Raw genomic sequence first — 19,275 nt, 5'->3', positions numbered from 1 at the left:
ACCATTTTTTCCTCAAGTTCCAGGTACATTCAACTTCACTTTTATTCTGTTGTCATTGTTACTTCTTTTAATGTAGGGTTGTTTCTCTTCCTCCTATAGTTCAGCTACAAAACTTCTTCAGTAGAGTCTCGTGCTTTGAAACACAAATTCTGTTGACTTTCTTGCCCACCACTAAAATAAGGAGCCCTGTTCTGTGAAAATATCTTCCCGATTCAACACACTGGGAATTGCAGTGCATTGTTCTACTGAATTGTTAGCATTTACTGTCCAGCATGGAGACTCACCAAAATCTTAATTCCCTGAAGTCCCCACCCCCTCCAAGGGATGAACCATTGGATGCTTAAATTAAGGAAGGAAGTGAGGCAAACAGGCAGGTAAGAAAATAGGAAGGCAGGAAAGAAGGAAGACAGGGAGGGAGGGAGGGAGGGAGGGAGGGAGGGAGGGAGGGAGGGAGGAGGGAGGGAGGAGGGAGGAGGGAACAATCCAAGGCTGAACTCCCATAAACACACTCACTATGATCAAACCAGTTGCCAAGGAGCTCTAATTAAGTAAGAGAATGCTTTCAAAATTACTGGGACACTAGAGTGCTTTCCACACGAAGAAATGGGATGAAATCTCTGGGTGTCATTGGAACTCCCCATAAAACGCCTGTTATAAAACCACTCCAAGACATAACCCATTGGTTCGTGTGTTTTGTGTTTTATGAGTTAGTTGTAGTTTCTTTAACTACTTGTAGACATGTTTGAGATTTGTAAATTAATCATTAAACATCAAAGTCAAAGCTTTTGAGGAGATAGACACTTGGAGTTTCCTTATTTACTAAGCTTGTTTAGCTCCAGAACCTTGAAGTTATAGGTTTTGTTTCAGAGAAGGAAAATTTTGGAATTCAGAGGAAGCACGACCACGGTTTCTCCTGCTTTCAATTACATTTCAAAAATGTATTTGGTAAGCAAGGTGAAAGAAAACAGCAATTTAGAGTATACTGAAGATGGAGCCCATGCCTACCATTGGGCATCTCTGTAACACTCTATGACCTTAGCGTCAACACGCACCTCTCCATCCCACCCAGCAATGCCAACTCCAAGTGGGCCCATGGTAGCCATTTGATCCTTCTTAATGTTTAACATAATTTTTTAAAGTTTGTTGTTGTTGTTGTTGCTGCTGCTGTTTTGTTTTGTTTTTTCCAATTCAAGTATTTCAGAAGTTTCCAATCCTTTTTCTTTGAACGACATTCACATTTCCTGTAGAGCCTGGCGTGGAGGTGATGACCCCTGAGAGCATGCGAAGTTAATATAAACAGACTTCCACTCACTCCTTTCTTAGGCACTGGAGATAAAAGTGCAACTCCACTTCTCAGTGGCAAAGGAACTAAAAGCCAGGAAGGTTGGCGTTGATCCCAGCATCACTGGGCTTCCAGAAGGACCTTTAGCTGTGGCTTTCAGCCTTGGCTCCACCTAGAAACAAACTGGAGCCTTTGGAATTTGTCTTGTTCCTTCTAGACCTTAGGGCCAACTTCAAGATGTCTACAGTTTACCTTCTGGTGTGGAGGCTAAATTGAGAATACTACAGCAATGCTTCAATTAGTAACTAACCTCGAGTGATTTTCATGCCATTCTTTTTATTTCCCTTTCTGTCTTACAACTTTGAACAAACAATAAGAAGAAAGTTAGGCCCATCACAATAGCAGCCAGCATCCTACAGCTTGATGATTTCATGGGACTTCTCATTGGAAAAAAAAAAAAAATACCACAAAATAGATTTCATACCTCCAGCAAAGCTGCGGTTTCTTCTTGTTTTTTAAGTCTACAGAACAGTTTATATTAACCTAAAAGCCCCCAAATAGTCTTTCTTTTGATTTATGGGATGAATGTTTGTCAACAAACACTCCAGTAGTCTCATTTAAAGAAAAATGTGGGTTTTTTCCACATTCCACAAGGAGAATTTTACCCAAACAAGGAAGCCACAAACATAAAGAGGCAGAACTCAGCAAGGGATCCACATTGACCTTATAATAAACATGCAGCCAAATACCTAAGCCAACAACTCTTTTTCTACCAAAAACTATTTTTAAAACCTTAAAAACCACCATAAAACTTCACTGAAATGAACAAAAGGAATTAAAAGCAGCCCAACTTTTATACAAGTAACTTTGTATTTGCAATACCCTTTTGGGAGATTTCTCTGTCCCCAGACCCTTTACATCAAATCATGGATGAAATTAGTTTGTTGCAGAGAAATGCCACCCACCTCTACCCAAAAACTGAAATGTTTAAAAAAAAAAAAAGAGTTCACAGGAGTATCTATTTTATAGCCCATGCCATAATGAGATCTGTCAAAAATTAGGCTCAAAAACTGACATTCTAGAAGTCCCAAAGCCTTGAAGGTCTTTCTTTTTCCTTCTTTTCCGTTTCCTTCCTATTCCAAACAGCATTCCCAAGGCCTAGCTAGAGATTGTGCAGAGTGAAACTGTTGGTGGGAGAGGTGGGGGCGGGGTGAGATCCACTGACTATGGGCCCTGGCTCCAGACCCCCTGAGGTTTTCATTCTCTTATTCCGGGGTGATGACAATGAGCTGTTTTATGAGCATTTGTAGCTCAGAAGCCACTTCCAAACTTTTACACTTCTGTAAGTAGATATGGGAAGGGGGGTGGACAGACAGACACAGGGACAGCACTACTGACAGCATTCTTTGCCTCACCACTTGAATCTAAGACCAAGATCTTTACCAGACCCCACAATGGAGTACCTGACAGCAGATTCCACCAGACACCTCCGCTTTCTGCTTGTTTTAGTGGAGCTGTTCCATACGATCACCCATTTCCTCCTGGTTCCCTCTACTGATACCTCCATTAAACTTTCCAGGAGGGGCTTGGAAGGGCTGTGTCTTGCAGGTTGAGAACTCCTAGCCTCAGAACTCCCTGTTTGCCTCTGTTTCTGCTTGCTTCCCTTCCCAAATGGTCCAGGTGGACTTTTGCTATTCTGTTTGGTTACAAAGTTGGGTTTTTGTCTACAACCAGCTTCGGCTCATCTGTCCCCCTGGGGTCCACCTTCCCTGTCCCAACATCCACCGAAAGTTTTCCTGTACTCATATTATGTGTAATAAATAATAATTGAGATGAAATGACTCCAAATTGTAGCCAGTGCTGTGGAGTTTGACCCTAGCATTTGGGAGGTGGAAGCAGAAAAACCAGGAGTTCCAGTTATCCTCAGCTATTTGGTGAGTTTGAGGCCAGCCTGGACTATGTGAGCCCCTATCTGAAGAAGTACAACAATAACAAAAATGACCCAAAGGTAATGGTGCATTGTATAAATTTATGGAATGATCAAAAAATAAAAATATTATTTAAAGAATTGAAAATGAGGAGCCAGAGAGATGGCTTCATAGTTAAAAGTACTGGCTGCTCTTCCAGAGGATCTGAGTTTGATTCTCAGCACCCACATGTCAGGTCATAACTATCTGTCACTCCAGTTCCAGGGATCTGACACCCTCTTCTGGCCTCTGAGGGCACCAGGCACATGTGGGCACTGTATACATTCACTGAATGGTTCACAGACATACATGCAGGCAAAACATATTAAGACAAGGAAAACATAAAAACTCTAACAAATGAAAAATACAACTCAAATTTTAAAAATAATTGCTATTTGAGCCTGGGCATGAGCTGGCCATGTCACTCATACATTTTGGACTTACCAAAATAGGATAGACAATGGAATTATTTTCTCTGAATTTGTCAAATACAAATGGACTAGACATTGTTTAGGTATTTATTGCTTGTATATATTGTATATAGTTATTGTACTTTTGTATATAGTTTTTCTTATATTAGTTATAACTTTTTTACTTTTTTCTTTTTATTAAAATAGAAAAGGGGAAATATGGTGATATTTTATTTGTACTGAAATGTGATTTGATTTGTATGTTAATAAAGTTGCCTGGGGGAGCTAATAGCAAGCCACAGCAGAAGTCTGGCCGTGGTAGCACACGCCTTTAATCCTGATCACATGATAGACAGATCTCTGTGTGTTCAAGGATACACCAGCATGGAGACACACACCTTTAATCTCATTACCAACCATAGAAGACCTGGAGGTCTGTATAGATGGGCAGCGACAAGGAGATCATGTGGTTGGGTTTACAACCAATGAGAAGGCAGAACAGAAAGTCTATAAGAAGACAGAGACACAGGAAGGAGGTCTCTTGCAGAGGGAAGGACAGGAGCAGCAGTGAAGGGTAAGGTTTTTAGCACTTAGCTATTACTCTGACCTCTTGGGCTTTCATCTCTGCATTGGCTCTGTGTTGCTTATTTAACAAGACGGTTACATCTACACAACTCTGTTGAAAAGCTCAGGGAGGAGATATATCCAAATTCAGTAGGAACCATCTTTTCACTTTTTTTCCCCTCTAACTGTAAAAGACTAAGTTTTTAAAGCTTTATTTTAACTTACGTGTATAAGTGTTTTGCCTGCGTATGCATATGCGACCCAGGCAGTGAATGAATGCAGTGTCCAAAGAGGCCAGAAGAGGGAACTAGAACCCTGGAACTGTATTTCTGCGGGTGCTGGGAATCAAACTCCAGGACTGTGCAAGAGCAGCAAGTAATCTTAACCAGTGAGCCATTCCCCAGGTCCTACCCAAAGTCTTATTATCAAGATGCTGTTTAAAGTCTCTGCGCTTTGCCAAGCCCACTCTCTGCCAGCCAGATCTGCAGCATCAGATAAGAGACAGCTTCATGCCAGAGTATTGAAACTTCCCAAGATGAATGCCAACCAATTCCATTCACCACCCCAGCCTCACCCCATGATGCTCTCTCTCTTACACCGCCACCCCCTCCCCAGGAAAAGTTAAGACATGCTCCCATGCCCTTGGCTTGCCGTCTCAATTTTACCAGGCCCTCATATTTTTTCCATGTCGATGGCTACATGACACACAACTTCAGCACTTATTCATCCGATGAATGTCCAAATGCGCTCATTTGATCTTTAATCCAACCAAGAGCATGGGTGATAAATTACTGCAGGAAATGTAGGTTCAGTGTGAGAGCGTCAGGTGTTGCGGGATATCCGATCACACTGTGAACCCCGAGTTTGTGTTTGTGTTAATTAAATAAAATCAGGGGGCAGAGCCAACAACTAGTTGATGGGAATTAGCCATGGGGAGTCCAGAGGAGGCAGGAATATGGATAGAGAGGTGCACAGGAAGGAGTAGAGAGGGGACTTGGAGTTTTGCAGTTTTTTTGGTTTGGAACAAGTGGAGAGGTGGGTCTTTTGCTGGGTCTCTGACAAAAAGGAAGGTCAGCTGGTTGCTTCTCGACCTCTCTGATCTAGGAAGTTTTCACCCCCACCTCTGACTTCTGAGTCTTTGTTGGTAAACAGAACAATAGAGACTTAGTTAAAAACCTACATTTGGTGGCCGCAGCCTGAATGGCTGGCAGGATGCTGACTGTGGGGTCGTGGGACCTCAGACGGTAATTAAATTATCAGTAGATTCGTGTGCAGCCACTAAGCTGACAGAAGAAAAACATCAGTCAGGTGTTGTGTGAAATTTTGACCGCTTTCTGATAATAAAGCTTGCCTGGAGTCAGAGGGCAGAGCCACTGGCTGACCAAAATTAACCATAGAGGCTTTGGAGGACTGAGGGCAGATAGAGAGACAGGAAGTAGTAAGGCGGGGCTGAGAGAGGATCTCCGCCCTTTTGTATGGAGGAACGGAGAGAAAGGAGGTCACTGGTGGCTTCTCTGCCATTTCTCTGATCATTCAGGTTCTTATCCCAATATCTGACTCCTGATTTTTTATTGATAAAGAATAATTAGATAAATGCTTCAGTTAGGACGTCAGGTGTGTGGCCCATACGACCTCATTCACACTCTGGAATATTCCTTGCTGACAGAGCAGGGCCATCACTTTTCAGAAGTTTTTGTCTTTCATCTAAGACATTGGCACTGTGGCTTCACAGTCCTCGAAGAGGAACTTAACTTTCAACTGGGATTCTTAATTTCCAAACAAATCCACCCAGAGTGAACTTCTTTCACAGGAGTTTGCCAAACAGCAACTGATCCAGCAGCCTGCTGCTTGGCTGGTTCTGGGTGGCCTATGTATCCTTGTGGCAGGGATTCCACGCAGCTCACCCGCCCACTGCAGGTCCCACGGTCTGAACCCTTACCCAGTAGATATTCTCTCCCATCCTCCAAGCCACAGAGTTGCTACCCAGTCTTGACCCCAGCTCTGCTTAAAGGTTTAACCCCATTTCTTCATCTCACTTAGTCCCGTGGACTCAACCCAATGGGTCCATTCTTCCTTCTCATCCAGCACTGACCATGGCATTGCATCTAGCTCCTTTTCTTCCATGGCCTCCAAAGGCTTTGCCCCGCCTCCTTCCCCCACTGTCTACTGTGAAGGAACCCCTCTGTCTTCTTGTGATGGCCACAGAATCAGATTCCAGCCCTTCGACTGATGATTCTCTCTTTGAGTAAAATCCTAATCCTGCAGTTTCTCGAGACAGCAGTCTGAGGCTATGAGCGCAGCCCAACACAAAATCATAAGCTTACTTAAAACACAGAAACTTTCTCATGGTTTCTTTTCACACTCAATTGTGTACTAGATGACAAGGCTGGGCATGTTTGCCATAGCATCCACCAAGAACAAAGCCATTGTTCCTGGACTTAACATCCATGTCATCTTCTCAACATTGATGTCAACTACTCACTCTGGCAGGTCTGGTGCCCTGGCCTGGATGAGCTTCCCAGCTATTCCATACCCATTAATTCCTACAATTAGAGCCATTGTTAAGGTATAAACTAACAGCCAATATGATCCTGGCTCTGAGGCGGGGGTTGTGAGGAACTTACTCTAGCCTGATCTGTGCAATGGGATAAAATCACATTGAGCCGAGCCTGCACCTCCTCAGACACACTGCTCACACACCTGATGCTCAGCCGACGTGAGGGGCTGCGGCCGACGGTTCTGGATGGCACAGTCCCAGCCACAGCCATCACACAGAAAGGTCTACCAGAACAACGCTGATACAGTTACCAAGTCGACACGACATTTGTGCCACACAACTTCAAATGATACAATACGGCAGACTTAACATGTCTATCCCACATATTGCATCAGCAGTTCCTAGGAGTCCTGACAGACTCCCAGCACACACACAAGACTAGAGTGTTGAAGTGGCCTCTGGGGGGCGCAGTGTCCCATTCCTGCCTCCGGCTGCAACCTCCTGTTGCTCACTGCTTGCTGCCTTCTTCTCTCTCGTGGTTCTTTGTAAATCTCTTCTTATTTCTTTTGTAAAATTAGGAGAATTTTCCCCCCTTCTTAATTCAAAAGTTTAAATAAACAATAAAGCAAATGCTAGAGTCAGAAAGGCATATCCATGGCCCTTTTCATAGATGGCTGGATGTAAATTTTACTTGGCGCTCTGTCTCTCTCTCTCTCTCTCTCTCTCTCTCTCTCTCTCTCTCTCTCTCTCTCTGCCTTCCTAATGTTCCTCTCCAGACACAATGACGTCACTGACCAAGCTCTCAGCTTAGGGGGGCAGCGGTGGGGGGGGGCCGGGGGGGAAGGGGAGGCTACTGCAGTTTACAAAGCAAAAATCTTCTCGCCCAACAAATACACCAGTGGGAGACAGGAGAATTTTTAGAGCCCCAAATTAAAAATAATCCCACTATTTAATACTTTTGACAGCCAAGCCCTCCTCCCCCAGCAATTTGTCTGAGTAAACATTCTTCAAAGCTGACATTCCCAGGAGTGTGATGCAAACCGTGGATGAGACATCCTGTATGCATGAATTACAGCCACACTCCCAGCTCTGTGGCGCTCAATAGACATCCATTCTGTGATGTTTCCTTTTTTTTTTTTTTCCCTGCTTCCTCTTCCTCTGCTCTGGGCTCTGGAAATAAATTACTATTCTCACAGATGTGTGCACACTGCCCAGTTGTGCTGTTCCAAGTTCAGCAGCACCTCGGGCAGGAACATCCAGCAAACCACCGCTGGCGAAGGGCCAAGCCCAGAGCAGCATGCTCAACTGCACTGAGCGCGCTTCCTCCTGGCCTCCTCTAGGCGACGGGATTTCCCAACTGTTGTAACAGCTCTGACACGTGTCTACCAAGGATGCCAAACACAACCAGAACCTCCAGGAAGCCCACATGATGCCTCCAGAAGTCAACCACCTCTGCTGCCCAATGCACTCTCAACTCTCATTAGCCTGGGCATCTCTCCTCAGCCCCAGCCCCAACCTCCTCACTGGGGGCCACTTCCAAGATAGCTCTGCTCTCATGTGTTCTCCAAGTGTGCAGGGTGTCCCCTCCACACTGCACCCGAAGAGGGCTCATGCACATCCCAGGCACTAGGCATCTACTGGCAGCCTGGCCCACCTCCTCCTACCCCGACAACTTCATTCTACTCCCCTTGCCTCTAAATAATTCCAGGGATATGTCTGTGGTCCAAAACTAGCCTTGAAGAAATAGAAAATACCTAGAGGAGAGACCTGGAGAAGAGCCCAGGGAACTGAGACTAGAACATCTGGGAATAGATGAGAATATCCAGGTCCCTGGAAAGAATCACTTGTATCCCCTCCCCCACTTAAGGGGCCCACACCTCCACCACAGCATCTGGTCTTCTCCTGAGGCCTGGGAGTTGGGGGTAGACCACAGATGCTCATGTCCATAGGAACAAACTGAGCAGCATTGTGAGACAGACAGAATACACCCAAGTCTATTCCTATACTTCCACTCCATGAGCTCAGGGGTTTCCCTGAAATGAAGCCCCCAATGCCCTCTACATTGAGATAACGAGGTAACCATGACAACTACCATGCCAGAATTCAGCAGCGTGAAACTCCTCAGGAAACGTTTTAAGTTCTTCCTGTGTGTTTTAGACTGTAAATAGAAGTTGTAACATGAAAGAAAATTGAAACATGAAAATTGAAAAGAGAAAATAGAAGAAAATTGACCTAGGTAGGCTGAAAGAGGCAAGCAAGGTTCTCAAGGAAGAATATTTCATATTAAAATGTATTTTCTTTTTGTTCACCACCTATCTGGCCCATGATACCCCCCTAGCTGCAGGGAATGCAGCATTATGGAATATACCCGAATCCAGGTGGTCCTGGTCTTCGTGTTCATTCAGTCCATCCACCTGGCTTTTGACACACTGAAAAAGACACAGGTGAGACAGTTTCATTAAATTCCATCTCTACTACATTGATGCTTATTTCTCATGAGCTAGAATGACGCTCTTGGAAAACATCAATAAAGCCACATCACTCACATCACAACACGTAAACGGGAAATCCATCTGTGTTTATAATTAGCATTGAGGGCTAAAAATAAGGAAAGGATGTGTGTCCTGCTAAAACACACCCGGAAGCTGTCCAAGGGTAAAGCAATATCAGCAAACATCCATGGAGGAGAAGCTTCCAGTATGTTCTAGAGGATGCTGTCAACTATCTTGTGTATACAACAGAGACAACTCAGAAAGAGAGGGAGGGTTGGTCATGAAAGTACATCCCATTGTGGTCCTAATCAAAGAAACTGGATCTGGGGCACACTCCTGCCTACTCGTGGATTTTTATGAACACTCGCTCAATTGTCATGTCTACTTTAAGACACAAGGAAGACAGTGAGGCCAGGCAACCATCATTCCTTACCTTTCCATTGTCCTCCTCGGGTGGAGATCTGCCAAACTCCAAATTCTTAATCTCTGCAAAAGAAATAAATCTCATCAGAACTGCTAAATAGAGCTTTAGTTTAAAAAAAAAAAAAAAGGAAACAAAGAAAGTAGATGACAAGTTATAAACAAAGCATTAGCTAGGTTTTTAGGCTAAACTTAACAATCAACCCTACCAGAGAATGAAGTATTTGATCACCTGGCCACCCCTCCACATCCCCCTACACACACACACACACACACACACACACACACACAGGTATTATTTGTGTATACTAAGATGTAAACAAGGCAGGGAGCTCTCACTGTAAATCCTGAGGCTGTGGGGGTGGGGGTGTATTAAATAAATCAGTGCCCTTGACTGCAAAGGAAGGATGCTCATCCCTGAAGCTTCTACAAAATAGCACGGATGCTGAGGATGCAACTGGTACCCACCTGAGCAAACCCCACTCGTCTCTTCCCCTGGATTCCATAGGTGGCAATAGGAGAAAGAAAAAGGACTAGTTCATTCTCAGAGAGACCCAGCTGTCCCTTCTGCAGCACTGAAGCGGAGCACACCACACAGCCCTCAGCACCCGACCTCAGCTGGCAGGGCTGGCTAAGCAGCGACTGGCCCTAGATGCCCCAGATGCCCCAGATGTCCCCTTCACTGCAAAGCTGTTCCTGGAAACCACGTTCAGGATGTTCTGTGATGAATAGGAAAGCCCAGGCAAAGCGGTGTTTTTCTCTGTTCCTTGACCGATTGGTTCTCTTCCCAAATACTCAGTTTCCCAGAAACAAGCGCAAAGACTGTCAAAATGGCCATGGGGTGCGGGTTTAGCCCCAGGGGAAGTAAGTGCTGACATCCCCAGCGGGGGTAAATAGCTGAAAACTTTTCACCTGAATTTAAAGGAATATATGACCCTGCTGGGTCTTGGGGGGGGGGTCTTTTCTGAAATCTCAGCTTCCCAGCCCCCAAGGACCTTGGTGATGCAGTCCCAGAGAAATGCCAGGAATTTTCCCAGAAAGTTCATAAACTGGACATTCCCTACCCTCTGTCTCTCCTGCTAATTTCAGTTGCCTGCCACCTCAAACCTCCAAGTGGATTTATTCAAGCTCTTCGTGCTGCCAGGGGGTTAGTCTCTGTTCTGCACAGGACATGTGCAAGGCCTTATTTATACAACTCTCCACGACAAACCAGACCATCAGGGTGACAGGTTGTAAAGATGGGATAGGAAGTGGTGGGGTAAGAAAGGAACAGCCACACACTCTGCTGGTCACGTGCTTTTTATAAATGCTTAAGGATAACTGAATCTGTGCTGGAGGGACGGCTCATGTGCCAAGAGTACTTGCTGCTCACACAGAGGACCCAAGTTCAGTTCCTACCACCCACCACTACTGATAACTTCAGCTCCAGGGGATCTGACACCCTTTTCTGGCCTCTACGGGCACCCACACATACATGTGTGAATACCCAGACACAACACACATAAATACACATAAGGAAAAACAAATGATATTTTTAAAGAATAACTGGGTTTCTCTTATAACCAGCAAGCAGTTCCACAGCGACACTGGACAACTGTGTGTTGATCATGAACTCATAATGCTTACTAGGTTTCATGATAAAAATGAAAACATAATAACCTCAATTTTGTGCGGTTGTGGCAACAGGAATAGAGACAAGGTTGTACTGGTGCCCCGCCTGGTGGTTTATACAGTTAGCGCAACGCCAGCTCTTACATGCACTTCCCAAACTAGCCTCCGGGTGGCAGAAGAGTAACATTTGCGCAAGGACCAGCCATACACGTGAAAATAGGCCGGGTTTGCCTTTGAGAGTGTACCCTTTCAATGCCGAAAGTCCAAAGCAAATAGTTAAAGCAAATTTTCCAGTCCTCTTCACAGATGCACAGAACTGGTGCGAATCGCCTGCCATGGTGTTTGTCACAGAGGAGTCTCTAAGGAATCCCTCTGGAAACTCATGCCCTACATGATAAAACTCCAAGTAGAGAAGATCACTGCAATGTGCCAAAGAGAGTAGCCAGAATGGAGGCTCCGGGAACACATCTGCACTAGACAGGAAGGGGATCGCGCAATTCCATCCTGCTGGCTACAGGCTATGCCCTTAATGCCACTCCAGACCACTGTTTTCTTAAAGCATCCCATACATGCAGGCATTTATTCTGAAGAGCACGCTGGAAAACAGGATATGACCTGTTATCCATTTGTAATATCAAAGGGTTCACTCAGCTTTCTCTCTCATCCCCACCCCCAAATGACCATGATCTTGGCACATTTCCATTCCTACATTTTCCCCTTACAGTCTCCTGTGATCTTTTATTATTATTATTATTATTATTATTATTATTATTACCTTTTAAAATAACTGCTATTAAAAAAAATGGACATACTGGAGGTAATCATATTAAGCAAAAGAAGCCAGTCTCAGAAAGACAAATATTAACTATTTCTTCATTTGTGGTTCCTAGATCTTATATAAATGCATAAAATCGTGTATGTATGTAAATGAAAGAAGAAAAACCAGGGGCAAAGTAGACTAATAGGATGGGAGGAAGAATGAGAAAAGAGACGGGTAAGAGGCATGGGGGGGCACTCAACATATAATATCTACTTGGTAAAAAACATCTAAGACAAATAAAATTTCAAATATTTTTAAAATCTGCTATATATATGTACATATTCCATAACAAAATGACAGATTTCCATTATATTTACTTTTAACTTTAAAAATAACTTTCAAATACATAAAAAAAATTCTCACCCTAAAATTACTTTTTACATGTTGTGAAAATGTGCGGATTCAGATGCATAGCCCACCTTTCATTAATTTAGAAGCACTACAACCAGAACGACATCTCGGAGTTGCACAGAGAATATGGTGTTCATTCTACTGGGCTTTAATTAAATTGCCCCTGGAGCATTTCTGCTAAATGAGTGGGCTCCTTTTACACTAGCCCAGAGTCCCACCAACTGCACCGTGCAATCAAACCACTCGTTGCTATAGCAACCTTTGGTTGATAATAGTATCAGTAACTCTAGCTATTCTGCTTTAAGGGCCTGTTAATGTTGTCTTCAAGGTCCACCCACAGGGAAGGATTACCTCTCTAAATCACACTTACCAAACTCGATAAACATGTTTTTTTTTTTTACATATTGCCAAACTATAATAAAACGAGAGATAATCTCTAGTACTTATGTTCACTAATGACACAGCACCAACAAACAGGGATTTTTACCCCAGAGATAAGTAGCTGTAAGATTAGTATCAATGTCTCATTAAGATTTGCCTGGAGAAAAGCTCACCTCCGTGTACCAGCTTTATTACCTCTTCTTGCAAAATGGAGCCAGAGTCTAGACTTACGCAACAAAAAGTGAGCCAGAACTCTCTCAACAGTCCTGTGGCTAGACATAAGGACCCTTCCCCCAGAAAAGGAAGAGCAGAAGAACAGCTCTCACCAGAGCGAGACCACCCACAAGTGCTGCCTTCTCCCATCCCACTGTACTGACGGCCGGCCACACCTAATAGAGACCGGCAGAGATGTCCCGCACATAGCTGGCAAGCTGGTACTGATAGCCATGTGCTCTGCCCTCCTAACAAGTCAAACAGCACCCTCATGATGCTGATCCTCACCCTACACCTCCTCTGGCAACACACTAATTCACACATAATTCAATATCCTCTTGGGTATGTGTCACATACCTGTAATCCCAGCACTGGGGAGGCTGAGGCAAGGGGCCACATAGACCATGACACCCTGAGCTACACAATATGATAACCTGTCTCAAAAAAACAAAACCAAACAGTCTTTGAATGAGTCCTTTGCTTCTCGTGGGCAGTGACTGCATTCTGGAAAGAGACTCTGGACTGGGACCAATTTGGTTTGGGTACCAACAATTGTGTCCCCTGCCTGTTACACACAAGGTGGAGAACTAACAACTAACCCACCTACATTTGGTACATCCATCTGATGAGCTAGGGTGGGTATCAGGCCAGCTCTGGATGGTGAGAGAGAGGGAAAGTTGCTTGCTTTATTGAATTGCTAACTGGAACACTTGCAGTCCTAGCATAATTTCATTACTAAAGTTCTGGCCACCAGGCTGACTGGACAGACCAGGGCTCTGTCCCCTGTTTCTTCCCACACAATGTAACTCTGCCACCGCTCTCACTGCGCACCAAGGTGTCACTGTTGACTTATCCACTTCTTTCTCCTGCTTAGTGTTTCACCCCGACATGAATGTGCAGCACTCAGTGCCTGGGAGCTAACATAGCAAAGGAGACGCTCTTAATTCACCAGCTATTATGATGCTTGAACTTCTGGGGAATTCCTCCCTTTTGCCCCAAGTGGGAATATTAATGAAGCGCCCGGGTTGCTGGCCCAGCATAGTATGACGTGGGGGAGACAGTGAGGCAATTGTCCGCACAAGTCCCAGTGAGTCTTTTCCTCCAAAAGCCCAAACATTACAGGCAATCCCACGGGCTCAAATCATCCCTATAGAGCTACAGCAGCAGAGATACCAATGCGGAGATGGAATCTGGCCCTCAGGTACTTCCCCCTGTGCTGGCTCCGATTCATCTTATTTTTATATTTGGAACTATGCAGAATGAAAAAGACATCTTTGTGAAATGCTTTTTATCTAAATTAGTCTTAATACTTTTTTTTCTGAGCCACAACAGTCATTGTTAAAGAAAACTTGAAAAAATAAATATCAATATAACCACCATCAAGGGAGAATCCAGCAAATTTTAATGTAGGTCATGCTTATCTCACCTTGCTGGGGTGCAGTGCACACACCACACTACTCATTTGTTTAAGACACACACACCATTTATTTGGCTTTAGTATGGTCCAAGGTATGCAGCCATTACCCACCATCAATTTTAGAACATTTTCCTCGTGCCAACATAAAGCCCCACAGCCATGAGCAAACACTCCTCACAGTTCTTCAACTGCCCTCTGACCTCCTTCCCACAGCCCAGCCCGGACAACCTTAATTTCTCTCAGTGGGTCTGCCTAATTAAGATATTTTATACATGTGGAATCATGGGGTCTTTTGTAATTGGCTTTATAAACACAGCCCCATGTCTTCAAGTCCTATATCAGGACTTCTTTATTTTTCAATAATTAAAATCTTTTTTGGCGGGGGTGGAAAAATGGTTCAGTGATGAAGAATACTTGCTGTTCTTCTAGAGTACCAGAGTTCGGTTCCCAAGACCCATGTGAAGCAGTTCACAACAACCTGTAATTCCAGTTTTATTAGATGGGGAAAAAACTCAACTACAGAATTATTATTAGTATAGATGCTCTAAATTTTCTATGCTTGAGTGAAGTAAAACAGGATTTGCCACACAAAAAGGTTACATGTGAAACACGGAAGAATTTACCAGCAGGCATAAATGCAGCCTCATCTGTATTTTAAAAGTATCAAACATTGGGGGAGGGAAAATCAAACGTTTAAGGAAGAGTTCTGGACTTAAACACATCTCACATAAAATTCAACTAAAAACACAGTCCATGATTTTTTTTAAATGTTTATTTTTAGTTTAGCACACGCGCACGCACACACGCACACACGCACACACACACACGCGCGCGTGTGTGTGTGTGCGTGCGGTGCATGTATGTATATGTTCATATATGTAGAGGAACATTTGTGCATGTGCATGGGTATGTGTACGCCAGAGGCTAACATTGGGTATCCTTCTTCTATCACTGTCCACTTTGTTTACTGAGTCAGGATCTCTCACTGAACCCAGAGCTGGTCATCAGGCAGGATCTCTCACTGAACCCAGAGCTGGCCATCAGGCAGGATCTCTCACTGGACCCAGAGCTGGCCATCAGGCAGGATCTCTCACTGGACCCAAGTTGGCCATCAGGCAGGATCTCTCACTGAATCCAGAGCTGGCCATCAGGCAGGATCTCTCACTGAACCCAGAGCTGGCCATCAGGCAGGATGCCTCACTGAACCCAGAGCTGGTCATCAGGCAGGATCTCTCACTGGACCCAAGCTGGCCATCAGGCAGGATCTCTCACTGGACCCAGAGCTGGCCATCAGGCAGGATGCCTCACTGAACCCAGAGCTGGCCATCAGGCAGGATCTCTCACTGAACCCAGAGCTGGCCATCAGGCAGGATCTCTCACTGGACCCAGAGCTGGCCATCAGGCAGGATCTCTCACTGGACCCAAGTTGGCCATCAGGCAGGATCTCTCACTGAACCCAGAGCTGGCCATCAGGCAGGATCTCTCACTGAACCCAGAGCTGGCCATCAGGCAGGATCTCTCACTGAACCCAGAGCTGGTCATCAGGCAGGATCTCTCACTGGACCCAAGTTGGCCATCAGGCAGGATCTCTCACTGAACCCAGAGCTGGCCATCAGGCAGGATCTCTCACTGGACCCAGAGCAGGCCATCAGGCTCCTCTTGCTAGCCAGGTTGCCCCCAAGGAGCCCCAGAGCCCCTGTCTCTACCTCTCAAGTGCTGGGTTACAGGAAAGCCTCCACACTGGCCCTGAGTTTAACTTGGGTTCTGGGAACTGGAACTTTGGTCCCCACACTTGGAAAGCACAAGCTATATCCACCAGGCCATCTCTTCGGTCCAACTTTAAAAGTCACTGCATAAAGAAAAATTTTTGAATGCTAGTGAATGTCACACACACACACACACACACACACACACACACACACAAAGTACTTTTGAATTAAACTACAAATTTGGTTGTTATTCTGGAAATATTTAGGGAAACACTAGAAATCATTTTTAAAACATTTGATACTCTGATCTTCAGAAAAACTTATCTGGTAAAACTAATGCTGCCATGGACATTCAAGTGGAGTGGAAATGATATTTTTTTCTTTTTCTTTTAAACTTAGTTATCATACAAAATACTGTACAAGTTTGTGTGCAGATACACACCTTCTTTCCTCTTGAGTAAATGTCATGTGATGATTCTGTTTAATCTGTCTCTTATGAACTTTTACATATATGCACATTCTATCCCTAGGCTCTCCAGGGTGAAAATTTCAATCATGGCTGGAGAGAGAGACAACCTCAGCCTCAAAATGTGCTTGCAATCCATCAGTAAGCAGAAGCTCTAAGAAAGTCATTAGATCTCAAAGTGAAATTAGGGCATAATTTTCCTAACTTAGTCAACTGCTTAAGTAAGATGAAGTAAGTCACCTTTCAAAGATATAAATACAGTGCGACTTTAGGATTGCTTTTATGTCCTATGATTTCACTTAGAGTCTACTCCAAGAAAGGGATTCTTTGGCTGCATGTTTAGGATAAGTTATCCAAATCTATTTGTCCTTAGCTGAATTTTACACTTGTCCCAAGCCTGCTAATTTGACCCATCTGAAAGAAAGAATCTAAATTAAGAGTAAAACAAATTTATTGCCTGGAGGTGAAATATGGGTAGCCTGTGGCCTGTGGGCCTCATAAGGTGGTTCAACCAGATGATCTGTAAGACTTCTAGCTCAAACCATCATCCTTCAGTTCTGTGTTATAGTGGAAGGTGAGTAGACTTTTCATTTATGTATGGGGAAAAAGATAGTATTGTTCTAACAGTGTCCAAGATGGGCCAGCTCTCAGCTTGTCTTTAACCTTGGACCTTTATTAATGAAAGTGGTTTCCATTTAGGAGAAACAAGACTGGCAAACTCAACTCTACAGAAAATTTGGAGAAGGATGTACATCCCGTTAGAGTGAAAGAAGTAACTGCAAAACACCTTCTGGCTTAGGGGAACGTTAACTACAGTCTCACTGTAATTTAAAATTTTTTTTTTTTTTAAGAACCTTCCTACTTATTTCCATGTTGGCTGCACCAGTCTGTACCACCACCCACGGCAAGACAGCTGTACATAGGAACTCACAGTGGCTGGGACAGCATACACAAGACTTGTGCAAGCCCATACCAGACAAAGTCCCAGCATGGAGGGGATATGGGGCACACAACCCCATCCCTAGCTGTGGAGTTATTGGCAATCGCTAGTGCTGGGAGGAGGAGAGACAGTATTCTCTAAGACTATGGCCCCTGGTAAGTTTTTGACCATATTCCAGTGGAAGACCACAAATCCAAGAACAAATGGGCGGCACAAATTAGTCTGAAGGGTTAAAAAAAAATAGGATACAAAGTTGGAAGGGTAGGGAATGAGGGTGCTGAATCTGAGAAGAGCTGGGGAGGTGGGGTGAGTATGATCAGAACAAGCTATATGAGATGCTCAAAGAACTAACAAAAATTATTTTAATTGACACAGGCTTATATATATTTACATGTATATAATGTATCAGGGAAATTTGCATTTCTACCATATCTTTGATTTCAAAGCCTATAAATTCCTCTTTTTAGTTCTTAAAATATCTAAAGTGTGATAAACTACAATCACCCTGCTGTGCTATGGAACAATATGTTCCTTTACATGACGGTATGTTGGCATCTGTGTACAAATTCCCCATAATACCTCCTCCCCCTCCCCAATCTCCCACCTTCTCAGCCTCTAGTAATCATTTTTCTACTTTCTCCTACGATGTCAACTCTTATGACTCCCTCTGATGGCTGAGAGCATACACTATTCGTCTTTCTGTGCCTTCCATTTTAAATCACTGAAAATGCCCAAATTCCATTTCAACATTGTAGGCATCGTCGTCGTTGTCTCCTCCCCCTCCTTCCTCCTCCTTCTCCTCTTCCTCCTTCTTTTTTTGAGACAGGATTTTTTGTGTAGCCCTGACTGTCCTGGAGCTTTCTCTGTAAGCCAGGCTGGCCTTGACCTCACAGAGATCTGCCTGCCTCTGCCTCTTGAATGCTAAGATTAAAAGCGTGGGTCATCACCACCACTGTCTGGCTTCCCCTACTTCCGGATTCTGATCAGACCTTAGATGCTCCAAACTAGAGGAGGAGGTGGTTGGATCTCCAGTTAAGTCATCATCTGGAAAACATCATCCTCAAGGATAGCCTCAATCCCCAACACCTCAGTTCTCAGCTGCCCCAGCATAAAGTCCTTACATCTTGATGAAACATTTGTGCCATATGCAAATATTCTAAAAAGTCCCGAGTTGCCGTATTTAAAATAAAACATCTTAGAAAGGAAACCGTGTGTGGATAACAGTCTTCTTACTCTCCCAACACTTTCTCACAGGAAATACTCAAATATACTCAAATACCAGCCAGCCGTTCCTCCATAAACAACATGAACAATTCAAGCAAAGAATCTACTCATTTCTAGTCACATGAGGTATACTTTTACTACTACTACCTATACTTCAGAACAGGCTGGAGTTACTTAGCTTCCACTTAGAACCAGGCATCACACACTAGTCCACCACTACAGGAGATACTGAACGAGTGCCCCACCTTAAGCATTAAACGACACCCCACCTCTACTCCCCTCCACCCTCCTCTGCCATTTCCATACAAGCCAACAGGGCTGAGCAGCTTTCACAATGCTGAAAAGCCAGCTCATGGCAGAGCTGAGTTCTGAGCTGTCTGCCTGCTGCCTGGCAGCATGTGTCATCAAGACGAGTCTGGGCATGCGTTCCCAGTGACAGCAGCTTGAGATTAGCATTTCCAGGCAGTGATCCTGATGTTACACTTTTTCCATCACACAAACACGGGAGAAA

General features: G+C 44.2%; 1 protein-coding gene across 2 annotated transcripts in view; it reads right to left on the bottom strand.

Annotated features, from left to right (window-relative positions):
• Positions 1-19,275, bottom strand: part of Arhgef28 (Rho guanine nucleotide exchange factor 28) — a 300,696-nt gene that overhangs the window by 126,491 nt on the left and 154,930 nt on the right. Inside the window, exons 8-10 of one of the 2 annotated variants that reach the window (XM_028871698.2) lie at positions 10,101-10,127; positions 9,646-9,698; positions 9,089-9,149 (exon numbers count right to left, since the gene is read on the bottom strand). In XM_028871698.2, the coding sequence (XP_028727531.1) occupies positions 9,089-9,149; positions 9,646-9,698; positions 10,101-10,127 (141 nt within the window). The remainder of the gene's footprint in view (positions 1-9,088; positions 9,150-9,645; positions 9,699-10,100; positions 10,128-19,275) is intronic. The other variant, XM_037209483.1, reaches the window with a different exon arrangement.

This window comes from Peromyscus leucopus, chromosome 11 (genome assembly GCF_004664715.2).
Source record: "Peromyscus leucopus breed LL Stock chromosome 11, UCI_PerLeu_2.1, whole genome shotgun sequence".
NCBI lineage: Eukaryota > Metazoa > Chordata > Mammalia > Rodentia > Cricetidae > Peromyscus > Peromyscus leucopus.
The sequence above is the reverse complement of the archived record's forward strand: the minus strand, read 5'-3'. Positions and strand labels throughout refer to the sequence as shown.